We start from the raw sequence: 13,252 nt of genomic DNA, 5'->3' as shown, positions 1-13,252 counted from the left end.
GATCAACATAACACCTAACAAAATGCTATTCCTTGAAGGACACGTGGATTCCCTCATCGCTGAATTCTGGATGGACGCTAGGAGAAAACGAATGTTGCTGACGATATTAAGCAGGGCCGAGATACTTAAAATGATAACCCTACCAAAAATACTTTACAGAATACAAAAAAAACTTCCAATCCCACAACTGGAATCCATTTTTAGAAAATGAGAAAGTGAGCTATGACTCTTATTAAATTACTTTTGTTCAGTAACGATCTTTGTGGTGGATACTCTATCTAACTGAAGATTTCTCACTTTAGAATATACTCAGGCGCCATACTGAAGTAGACTCATACCAGAAAGTCCTGCAGGAACGAGCGAGTAAAGTGAATTTCTGGCTAGACTTGGCTGCAAAGTCAGTAATGCTTCAGGAAAATAAATACCAACGCCTACATTGTACCTTGGCAGATATCAAAAACATGTACACCTTGTGCTAATGCTGTAGTAGCAGACTTGGCCCTGGTGGAATAGGTTCTCAAACCCTTGGGAAGGCTGCCTTTTGGCCAGTGTGTAGCTGATCTTAATGGAGAGCACTAGTCTCCTTGACAAGGTCTTCTTTTCACCAGCCTTCCCAGAGCTCAGAGCCCATACTACATTCTGTTTGATGCACTTGTACTGCCCCCATGAACTAAAAATCAAGTTCCCACACATTTGCAGACTGTTTTAAAATTTTCAATTTGTACATTTTGCATCTTTATTTTTATACACATTATACATTTCTTAATATTATTTAATTTTCTAAGCAGTCATGGACCCTTTCAGTAGGCTTCAGGAGCCTCAGGGGTATCCGGACCACAGGTCAAGAACCACTGGCTTAAGGTATCACATAGTCATAGAGCATATTATAACAGAGGCAAACTTCAGAAAATGAGAAGTGTGCAGATCTCCACATGTGTAAAATGCACACAGAGGAAAGTATCTTCTTGCACACCAAATGTGGGGCAATCCAGACCTTTTGGAACCAGATCATACTAGAACTGTCCACCGTTCTAAAAGGTGAAATACCAATGACCCCCTCTGTTCATTCTCATTGCAAATAATGTAGCCTTGCCGAGGGCAAACCTACTGTTCTGTGCATTAGTACTGGTTACAGGGAAAAGAGACACAGCCAAAGAGTAGGGAAACCACTAAGTGCCAACAAAACTAAAAGAGCAAGAAGAAATGGAAATGTGCATGACAGCAGAAAAGAAAAATGGGGCAGGGATAGAGATCCCACTATAGTTTCAAGGCAGCCAAAGAGGCGTAACCACAAGTAGTGCACAGAATACAATCTCACAACCACACGTACATATTGACTGTGACACCATGCAAAGCATTTCCTACTGTTTGATCCAGGTTGTACATTAACACTTTCCCTATGAGTTCTGCGCACAGTATTCCTTCATAGGCTGACAGGTGCCTCTCAAATGACGTTTGATTGAACTCTATGAGTTCTGCGCACACTACTCCCTCATATGTGGCTGACAAGTGTGGCTCAATCAAACGCCCATTTGAGCTTCACCAAAGGGCAGGGCCAACAACCCAAGTTTTTTTTCATTTTGTTTTTTCTGATTACACGAGCCTGGCAAATAATTAAAGTGGTCTCTAGCTACACATGTAAATAAGTGATCAATAGAATGAATGGACCTAAGTTTGTGCTTTGATGGATGTGAAAGGGCTAGCAATTGGTTAGAAGAAGCCCCAACAGCCTCGGTAATGTAGCTGAAGTTTCAGAAGAAATACAGACGAAATAGATATCTAAATGACCAAGGTTGCTCTATCCCACGGTGTCACTGACACGAGTCTGCAGTCTGCCTTTCCTGCCAGTGCCTGCTGAAGTGTGACTCCAACCAGGGAGGACGCTGTGCAATGTCAGTGACTGCAACTGAGTATCTGCTGTCAAAGGCTACGTGTATGTTTCGAGAGATTTCACAAACTGCAGGGTGATATGTGAGTGGCGAGTATGGGGAGGTTTGACTGAAGCATGAGTAGTAACATATAGCAAGTTTAGGTCTTTGTATCTACATATTCAATGTGCTGTAGACAAATCAAGACGATTATAAACGCCCGGTGGGAGATGTTGCAAGATGAGGAAGATTTTAAAGACTTGTTTAAAGACAAACCTTTATACGCTTACAAAAGATCAAGGAACTTGAAAGAAATGTTCACCTCTATTCCAATGGAAAACAAGACAGAATTCAAAGGGACTCAATGTTGCCATAATTGCGTGCATTGCAACAATGTAATAAGTGGAAATGAGGTTCATCACCCACTAACTGGCGAAACAATTAAACTGAGACACAATGCGAATTGCAATTCCATGAATTTGATATATGCAATAAAGTGTCCATGTGGACTTCTTTACATAGGTAAAACTGAGAGGAAAATAAAAACGCGTATTTCAGAACATAAAAGCACTATTCGTAATGGTAGCACAAAATGTAGTCTAGTTGTCCATTGGATGAAATTTAAACACTCCATATCACAACTTAAATTTCAAGTCATAGAGAAAGTGGTCCCAGCCCCTGGCAGAAATCTTACTAAAACGCTGCTACAGAGGGAAATATTTTGGCTAAGGAGGCTAAATACCCAAGATCCCAAGGGGATTAATGATAAAGTAGAGTTAGGGTGTTTTTTGTAACCTGATATACTCTACTAGGATAGAGGACATGTTGACGCAGTCTTATTCATTGTAATATTCATGTGTATATTAAGAGCTTATATTTATACATGTTGGACTAAAAGTTTGTAGAATGCCAGATTGAGGTATATCTTTTCATTTGAAATGTACGTTTTTTTACATTTTTGTATGACTCTCATTTCCAACTTTCTTGTTCACTTTTCTTTCACAATTATTTTTATCACATTTCAGTTCGTTTTTAGGCACGGTATTTGAATCTTATCTTTTTGAGGTAGAGGTACTGGAAAAATGCGTCAGCAACGCGGAACATCGGATCGTATTTAAATTCACCTTTATAGCTTGAATGGTTTCCCCATTCCAAGATGGCGGGATTTGTTTTAGCGCGAAGTAAGATGTAGTCTGTTTTTCATTTCCTGTTCAGGAAGCCTTATACGTCAGACGCGGTAGAAATGAGGAATAACTAATAGCGTGTATACTATTGGAATCGGTTCTTCCCTGTTGACATAATACGGACTCCTGCGGGTTTCGTTTGAGGTGAGCACGGGATTTGATATAGCGGTAGTATTGTTGGCATACCACATTCGAATTGGGATTACATTTTGCTTTCATATCTTTGTAGTTTCATTGATTAACGGCTCGCGGTACAGATTTGGAATCCGAATGTGCATACAGATTAAAGAAGTTATTGGAGGTCAGTTTTACCTTGCGTTTATGTCATTTGTAGATGGTACTGTCGGTGAAACACATTTTTAGTAATTTTAGTTGTTGTTGCTGTTGTATTTTAGGTAGTCCATGATAACGGATAATACCAGGTATTTTTCTTTATTTAAGTTAAGCCACACTATATTTAAGATCAGTCATTTTATTTATTTATTATTTCACCACCACTCGGGAAGAATGGGATCTTTAGTGCATATTTCTCTGTGAAACATTTTGGCAAATATACTTGTCTCATACCAAAGTAATGATGATACTCAGTTGTTTTTTAATCAAGATACAATACTGTATTTTTTCTGAAAACAGTGTTACCCTACACACTAAAAGTGTTCACATTGTTTGTATTGATTGCAGACTATTTCCCCTGAAGAAGGGCCATAAGAGGCCCGAAATGCATTGGGCAGGCATGAATACGAAAATCATGGATTGAAATGATATTATGTTTCAAACTACAATCAAGATATTTTTGTGACTTCAACAAAATAAATGTAATTTCTATATTGAGAGATTGTGTAAAATTGTTCAGGCTGTTTTTGTTCACATTTACATGGTTGATTTTGTTGAATTGATAAGAAAATTTCAAAAGAAGTTTATGAGCAATAGCTCCAAGGGTAATGTGCTCAGAGGGCGAGTTTTGTTAAACTTGCTATATGTTAGTATTTGTTCTTGGCATGTCCAGACAGCGTGCCGGCCTCAGAAGCACACCACATAAGTTTTTTAGCAATTTTAATTGTTAAACATTTAGGGAGCGCCCTTCTTATATTATAGTAGTTTTGAAGCATGAGTAGTACCTGCTGCATCTGGCATTAATTACAATTACCATACAATTAGCAATATAGGACAAGTCTTGAACAGCTATAGATGTAAGAATACCTTTAAAGTGTATCTGGTACCGCTGATCTCCAGCCTGGAATGGGACAACTGATTTCTTACCAGCGAGGTAAACTTTCTCCAGGCCTGCTGATGCTATTGTGGCTTTTTCCTTCCCGCCCTACAACATCAAGAGAAAAAGAATTCAGCACACCTCAAATTTAGAGTAATGAGTCATCAGGAACCTGGGCGCATAAAACCCTCATGTATAGACCAACTAGAGATCTGTCTCAGAAGCTAACCCCTAGGTCTCAAATGTGGTTTGATGGGGACTGTTCTCGTTAGAAGCCATGGGTGATTTAGCCTAACAGTGCTTTCCCATCATTTTACATTCATTCCACCTGTGAGAAGAAAGTAGTCCCACCACCCTCTGCGGAACACCAAACAATGGCCCAAGAACCATGTGCGTAGCTATAAAAGCAGGATGAGAAGACTACTCAACGACCAATCAGAATGTCGTAAAGGCAGGTTTCAATCTGATATTTCAAAATGCACAAATCATATTGACTTAAATACGCAACAGCCTTTATGTGCTGTTTTGTAATCCAGAAAACGTGTAGTGCACAGGAAACTGCCCCAAGATCAGCTAAATAGGCCATGCATGCGCGGTTCAGTATGATTGGCCACAATGCTGCAGGCCCTCAGAATGGCTGAGACTCAGTGCCTTTCTGGAATTCTTAAGCAATCTGATCGGGCAATCAGATTGGCCGCAGTGCTCAAGCCAATTGATTGAAATGTGATTTAACAGGAGTGTGATTGAGGACTGCATGGATTGCACTCACGGGCTTAAGATACCGTGGATTCATTATATAAAATCGGTCGCCTACTGCCTCGATCACACGGACATCTTTGATTAGCCACATCTCATCAAAAAGGTTGATCGCAGAGCTTTAATGGAAACATTTCTTAATAAAGCCAATGAGGAAAGGGAAGCTCGAGTGCTGACGAAAGACTCCTAGATCTTTCCTGTTGTTGAAAACTGTTAGTGACCCTGAAAATTATCTCACGACAGTTAAGCACCCCACGGATAGATCCTTACTTAACAAATTTCGCTTGGGTACTATCTGTACGATGATTTGCTTCCCGCCGGGCCAGGTTGATCCTCACGCTCTTTTAATTTGCCCTTGTGATGACCGTTCCCCCCAGACCCCAAAACATCTGGTCCTAGTTTGTAAATACTATGAGTTCCTCCGTAGAAGATATTTATTACCACCTTTAAAAGCGAGGGGTTTCACCCAACATCGCACTGACATTTTTAATTTAACAACTTTTACAGGATCAGGTGGTGATGACGGAAGTCATCGGCTATTTACAAGGTGCCCTATTTTGGATTAAAATACTGTGTACTTAGTAATAATAATGTGCATGCTAGGCCGGGGTCCTGATTTTAATAGGATTTTATGAGTCTATATTTTAAATTGGATGGATTGAATCGGTATGTGTCTAAAAAAGTTTTAAATGTGTTTTGTGCTCTTTTATAATAAGTACCATTGTGTTCCTTTTTTTTTCCTTTTCCTTTTTTGAACACATGACGTTTATCTTTTATGATTATTGTGTATAATCTAAATAAAGATTATTTACTACTACTTACTACTAAATTTGATTTACATGATCTAATGTGGATAATGCCCAGTTAAAAATACAATCATTAAGCATTCGAAGTATCTTTAGAGGAAGTTTATTATTTCAACAAAACTATCTGTAGGTAGAAGAGTCATGGCAAATTTTTAAATGAAGTTGCAAAACCTCCAATGCCATAGTAATAATATTAAACTATTACTATAATAAGTAGCTTTACAACTAATATGGTTAATCAGCAAATCAAAACCAGTATTTATGAGTGAGAAATTGGAATGCCACAAAATTGGACTTCTAAATATTTTTATTTATTGACAGGTATTTTATAGAGTACAGAAACATAACATTATATTTTATGTTTAACGTATCAGACAACAATGATATATAAACATAACAACATATAGTGGCATAGAAATCGGAGAGAGGTGAGCTTTCGTACAGGACTGTTTGAAATCCATCTTGAGGACTTTGAGCGCGATCCAGAGGAGGAGGGTGAAATGGGAGGAGTACTAGTCCAGGCCGGGTAAGTATTGAGTTTATTTCTGAATCACAGGGGATTTGGGTTATGTCTAGTAGTCAGAATGACCTAGTTCCAAAGTCTGAGAGCCAGGCAAGGGAAGGCTTGATTTGCTTTCTTGCTTTTGTTTGGTTAGAGCTCTCAAGAAGGACGCACATTTTTACTCCTCTTTTGCCTCAAGTTGTGTGAGGTTTGTGTCTAAGCTCGGGTGGGAGACAATTGTGGAGGGTCAAGTGAGTCATGCAGGTGATTTAAAAGTTACATTGTACCTCTAGGGAAGCCAGTGTAGTTGTTTACAGGTTGGGTTGATGTTGTCTAATTTTTTAGCTTAGCAGAGTAAGGGCCATATGAACTACCGTATTTTGCGGTCGCAAAGAGGATTTCTAACGCAAAATAGGTCAGCCCAATGTACTAACCCTATTTTGTGAGTCGCTGACTCGTAAAATAGGGTTAGCGACTCACTATCCAGGATGGGCATGCCGAAGGCGGCACTTACTAATAACGATTCCATAACCTATGTATGAATGTTTTGCGACCGCAATTGCGGTTGTAAAACACTTGCAGTTTACCACCCTTTTCAGAAGGGTGGTAAGGCACTCGCAAACAGGAAGGGATCTCTAGGGGACCCTTTCCCCCTTGGGAATGGATTTGCAAATATTTTTTAAGAGCAGACAGTGGTTCCACGGACCACTGCCTGCCCTTTAAAAAATGAAACTGAAATGTTTCATTTTTCTTTTTTAAATGAATCCTGTTTTCTTTAAGGAAAACGGGCTGCATTAAAAAAACTGCTTTATTGACAAAGCAGTCCCAGACATGGTGGTCTGCTGACCCCAGCAGGCCACCATCCCTGGGAGTACGAGCCATTCCCAATGGGGTCGCAAATTGAGACAGCCTCATTAATATTCATGAAGCATGCAATTTGCGACCCCATTGGGAATCGCAAACAGTGTCTGAGACACTGATGTACATTGGATTTTGGACTTGCAAATTGCGAATTGCAATTGTGTCGCAATATGCGAGTCGCAAAATCCAATGGCCGTACATCTGGCCCAAGATGGGCTGCTGCATGCACAGTTGTCTTGACAGGTGCAGTGCTAGTTTTGGGTGAGCCAGGCAGGAGAGGATTCCCTCTGCCACAATTTCCAAAGCACGTAATGAGTTACTTGGAGCCTGTTATATTTAATACCCACAGTTTATAACTGCTCAGCAATGCCCTAAACCTATATGTTTGAACACCCACACTACCTTCCCAGTGCGTGTGTCGTCCATTAACCGACACCTGGGAGGCAGCTAAGGCCTCTCCAGTGCTTAGCACCAGAACACTGCTGGGAAAGAGCTTCCTGAGCAGCCTTATTCTTTTTTGTATTTTTTTACTACAATGATGATTGGTGTGCAGAACACGCTGACGTCATTGCAGTAAAAGTGAAAGTAAAACACACCGATGGGCTTGTTTTACTTTTACTGAATCAGTGCTCGGGGGCTATGTCAGCCCCACGAGCACTGATTCTAATGTGAGAGATATGGTTAAAAAGGAGAGAATCACTCCTTTACAAATGTACCTCTGCCCTGTGGGTCCCTGCGTGGGGATCGCCACAAGAAAGTGATTCCCAAGCAGGAATCCATCCACTAGACCCCAGGGATAGGGGTGCGGCCCCCTTGGGCAAGGGCTTGTTCTCCCCTGGGCCAATGTATTTTTTTCAGTCTCTCTGCTCCCCCTGTAGGGGGCAAAAAGAACACTAGGCACCAGGGATTTCTTTTTTAAATACTAATATAGGGGTGGGGGCTGCTAAGCATGGGCATGGAGGCAGATTTGGGTAATTATCCCTGGTCTGCACACCCGGGCTGCAGAAAGCCCACTAGACACAAGGGATTGATAATTGTATAGGTTTGTACGGATGGGGCTGCCCAGCATGGGCATGCCCCCCACCCCATATAAAAGGAGAAACAGTCTTTTTGCCCCCTTTGGAGGCAGATTGGGGAGTTACCCCAGATCTGCCTCCCCAGGGGGCAGAAAGCCTACTAGAAGCCAGGGATTTTTTGTAATGTAGGATTTGGGGCTGCCCAGCATGGGCATGGTTATGCCACTCACTCCAACTAAGAGGGGCAACAGTATTTCTGCCCCCCTGGGGGACAGACTGGGGTAATTACCCACTGTATGGCAGCAATATATATTTTTAATAAAATAATGGGGTGGATCTGGCCTATCCTAACATCAGGGCCCACCGTCACCCCTAAAACCACAACAGTCTTTCTGCTTCCCTGCAGACTAAGACATCCCATCCGAATGGCAACCAAGAGGACATTTGATACTTTTGTGTCTTGTTTTTAGATATCGGCCAGGAGCCTTTGGCTAGCTCCTAGTATAATCCCACTTGCAGTGGTGAACGGCTGCACTTGCTTGGGTAGGCTGCCACCTGGAAAAACCTTTCATACCCAGATAGTTCTGAAAACAAGATAACTGGGGGAGTCCACTGTGCTTTGCATGCATCCCACACCATTTTCTTACCCACAATGTCCTGCAAATGTTAAAAAAAATAAACATTTTCCTCACATTTCTGTAAAGGAAACTTCTGAAATTTGCAGGGAACCACAAATTTCCTACCACACAGTATTCCCCCAAGTCTCTCAATAAAAATGGTACCTCACTTGTGTGGGTGTGCCAAGAGACCTTGACACAAAAGGCCCTAAAGTGCTACGTGGAGAGATCAGCAATAGGGATAGCTGTGGGATTTGGGGCCGTCCTCAGTTGCCGGCCGTAAAAACCTACCAACCACAGACAATTTTGAAAAGTAGACAACAAGGGGGATTCCAAGGTGAATCCCATGAGGATTTCTTATCTACGATGCCCTGTAAACCTCAAAATGCTGGGTGGAAGGCATTTTGTGGCTCCCCAAGGATTCCAGAACTTTCCATCATAGAAATGTGAGGAAAATGTGTTTTTTTGTCACAGTTCGAGGTTTGCAAACTATTCTGGGAAAAACACCCTAGTGAGAGCCACGCAAGTTACCCCATCCTGAATTTCCCTAGGTGTCGAATTTTCAAAAATGTACAGGTTTGCTAGGTTTCGCTAGGAGCCAGCTGAGCTACGGCCCAAAATACGCATCTACACACTTTGCAAAAAAACAGGTCCGCTTTGAGGGGAAAAATGTGATGCATCCATGTTGGCCTACCCAGACAACTGAGGTACTATTTTTATCAGAAGACGTGTGGGAGCATAGAATAGCAGGATATTTGTTATTACCAATTGGATTTCGTTTTTGTGCCTTTCAAATGTAAGCCAATGTGTAAGAAAGAAGCCATTTGAAAAACACCCTTTAACTTTTATGCTTCTATGGATACCCACAAATTTAGAGATGTACAAATAACCACTGCTCCTAACTTCTATATCTGGTGCACATTTCAGAAAAACATAGGTTACTTTATACTTATTTCTCATTGTACGTATCTCACCATATGAATTGGTCTATACTCAGTACACAATGAAAATCCATTGTACAGTGCAGGTCAGTTGTTGGCTCTTGGTACCTCAGGTTCTTGGAGAACCTACAAACTCTATATATTGCCACAACCAAAAGGTTCTAGCAAACTTAATGATACATTTCGTTTAGAAATCAGTAATCGTGACAAACATTTAGAGATGAAAACATTGCCACAAATGTCTGGTTTTTCCTACTCATTTTCAATATTTCTTATTTTAACACTTAGGGCCTGATTACGAGTATGGAGGTCCAAAGACCACCGTACCCGCGGTGACGGTCCCACTGCCACCTCCTAAGCGGTCCAACTGCCCAATTACCACTATGGTGCTCAGACTGCCACAAGACCGCTGCCACTGCCAGGATCCTGGATCCCACTGAGGCGGTGGCAGAGGTGGGGAATGGAGGCGGTGCCGATGCCGGCACCGCCGTGCTAATCACAGTCCACAATTCCGCCGACCTTTTCATGGTCGGTGGAAGGGCAGGGTAGGAGCCCCAAACAGGGTTGCTGGGCGTTTTAGCCCATTGGGCATTGTGGCTGGGGGCACATGTTATGCCCACTCATGCCTGTGCTGTTGTGCGTGCACTGTGCACCATGCACGATCTGGTGCATGGCAACAGTACGCGCATGACAGTACGGGTTCTGCAGTGTGGCAGCATTGCCTTCAGGCTCTCTCTGTGAGCCGAAACATGCTGCCACCGCAAGTCTGCTGATGGCAGACCGCCGGCCTGGTGGTAAACTCCAGATAGGGCAGTCAGAATGCCGCTAGCTTGGTGGCGTTCTCCTGACCACCGACACTGCAGCCTGACGATCTGACCACCATGGTCATAATAAGGCCCTTAGTTTCTTTGGGAAAAATCTTCAGGGATCTACAAATACGACCCCAGGCTGAATTTGGAATATTGTCCAGTTTTCAGAAATATATGGCTTTCCTGGATCAGCAATGGGTTTCATGTTGGTTTCCACTGCTAACTGGTGGTATGTTGAAAGCAAAACAAATAGGAAAAATGGGTTACCTAGTTGAAAAATGCCGAAACTGTTGTAAAAAAAATAGGTTTTTAGATTCAGCTCTCCATGTTCCTGAAAGCTAGGAAGATGGTGACTTTATCACAGCAAACCGTTTGTTGATGCGATGTTATGAACAAAAACAGACACTTTTATCCAGAGCACATTTTCCATATTTTTCCCCCAAAAGATTTTCTTGGTACCCTCCAGGGGAATCCACAAACCCCAGATTACTTTTGAATCGACAGGATTTTGGAAAATAAGGACATAAATTTGCAGTGAAAACCTTATGTGGACAAAATGTTATGGAGCCCTTGAACACACTACTCCGAATACCCAAAAAAGGTCTCAGCACTGAAGGGGAAGGCCCAGCAGCTAACGGGTTAAAGTAGCTACTTATAACATCAAGTTCAACTAAAACTTCTTCAACTGATACAGATTTCTAACATAACTACAGGGTTACTTATACGCTAGAGACTGCCGTCTCCACCATGGCTCCCTGGTGGAGGACTCTCTCCAAATATAGAAATCCTGCCAAGCAGGAGGCTGGCTGGATATCGCAGCTCCACTGACAACACTGAACTTCGTTGAGAAGGTGCCATGTTTGATGCACAAACTTACCAAAGTTCTTGAGAAGAAGCTTTCAAAGAAATGCAATGTTGTGCCGCTGTGGCGCATTCTCTCCTGTCCACCGACACCAGTGGGAATCGCTGGCCACGGTCGGGACGCCTTGCTGCAGCGACCCTCCCACCCCCGTTGTCATCAGCAGGAGTAGCCTGCTAGAGGTGGGGTGCGCGGATGGCATAAGTCAAGGCAGGCAAGGAGAGAGTGCAAGTGGGCTGCCACCTCCCTTTATGAAACTTTAGCCCACTAGTGCTGCATCCCAGTCCTTTACTTCTGTCCCTGGGGCCATACTCAGCATTCCCAGATCAGTTTTATTTCCCCTTCTTTCCATAGTGCTTCACTGCAGCCTCTGGGAAGGTTTGCAACTTCCTAATCCAAAATGGCCGTCTCCCATAGAAATCTTGAAGGAGCAGTCCATTCCAAGATGGCTAATGTAAATTCCTGTCCTAACCCTATTTAAGGAGCAGATTCTGGTTACTCCTTGCGTCACAATGCTTGGAGTACTCCAGTCGTTGTGTTTCTTGCTCCTGTTCTCTTAAAGGCCTTATTATGAGTTACCCACAGGCCTTATTAGGAGTTACCCATGTTCCTACCACCGTGAGCTCTGCTGTCCGACAGCTGCATTAGGAGATGGGAGTATTGCCTTTGCAAAGACCCTATCTGAACCACTGACACCACCAGTACACCGCCAGAGAAAGCAGCTCCCGTAGGGCGTAACAGAGGAGCTATACCGCCATCCGTATTATGAGTTGGCTCTCCGACGAGCTGACCACGGCAGTGGGACCGCCAGCTTCAGGTTCTTAATTATACATTCATATGCATGGACATCTATACTACACTTACTTACTCCATTCTCACCCTCTTGCAGGAAAACAATCTCAATAAACTCAATAACACCCATTGACTGGTCGGATCATTATTACACAATATTATTCCACATAATTACGAACACACAGACCACCAAAGGGCAAGTAACCAAACAAACATACTGGGTCAGAGACACTAATAACATAGACAAGGCACAACTGATAGAATTGTGCAAAAAAAAAACTCACTCCCCCTGCAACAAAACAGAATGTGTCTGAATTACCCGAGCACTATAACCGAACAGTATCAAATATAATGGAGGCAGTAGCACCTCTGAGACTCAAGAAACAAAGACTCAAACCTTCCCAGCCGTGGTACTCTCAAAGCCTAAATGAGGAAAAGAGAAGTCTTAGACAGGCAGAGCGAAGATGGAGACAGGAACCCTCAACATCACTTCTAAGCAAACTACGTGAACAACGAAACAACTACAAGAAACACATCTGGGAAGTCAAAGCATCGTCCTTCAGAACACAACTAGACAATGCAAAAAATAGTCCAAAACGACTGTTTGAAATTGTCAACCAGCAAACGGGGGGACCAATGTTACTAAGCTCAGTAATAACTCGGTGGAAAAATGTGAAGCGTTCGCCTAATTTTTCAACAAAAAGATCTTAGAAATAGAAAAGGAAATTGCAACCGTCAATCTCAGTTCACATGATAATATAGTCAATGATCACTATCCCTTCAATGACCCTACATGCCAGATGATAGAACAAGTAATAAACCACCCTTACAAGACCAAAAATCAAGCCATATGGAGCGTGTTAAAAACGCTAACAGAGGACGAGGTCCTCAAGGTCTTACTATCTATGAAACCAACCTTACATTTCAATGATCCCATCGCCGCCACAACACTAAAGGAACTAAGTCACATCTTCTCACCTATACTAACGTAGATTATTAACTCATCACTAAAACAAGGCAGGATGCCTGAA

At 42.4% G+C, this 13,252-nt stretch overlaps 1 protein-coding gene across 8 annotated transcripts in view; it reads right to left on the bottom strand.

Annotated features, from left to right (window-relative positions):
* Positions 1 to 13,252, bottom strand: part of LOC146854273 (uncharacterized) — a 471,193-nt gene that overhangs the window by 159,387 nt on the left and 298,554 nt on the right. For all 8 annotated transcript variants that reach the window (XR_014981190.1, XR_014981192.1, XR_014981191.1 and 5 more), the window contains one exon: positions 4,253 to 4,370. Coding sequence is in view for 4 of the 8 variants with exons in the window: in XM_085652053.1 (XP_085508179.1) it covers positions 4,253 to 4,370 (118 nt within the window). In the remaining 4 variants the exon portion in view is untranslated. The remainder of the gene's footprint in view (positions 1 to 4,252; positions 4,371 to 13,252) is intronic.

Source organism: Triturus cristatus, chromosome 4_1 (assembly GCF_964204655.1).
Source record: "Triturus cristatus chromosome 4_1, aTriCri1.1, whole genome shotgun sequence".
In the NCBI taxonomy this organism is placed as follows: Eukaryota; Metazoa; Chordata; class Amphibia; order Caudata; family Salamandridae; genus Triturus; species Triturus cristatus.
Note: the sequence above shows the minus strand (reverse complement) of the source record. Positions and strands in the feature narration are given on the sequence as shown.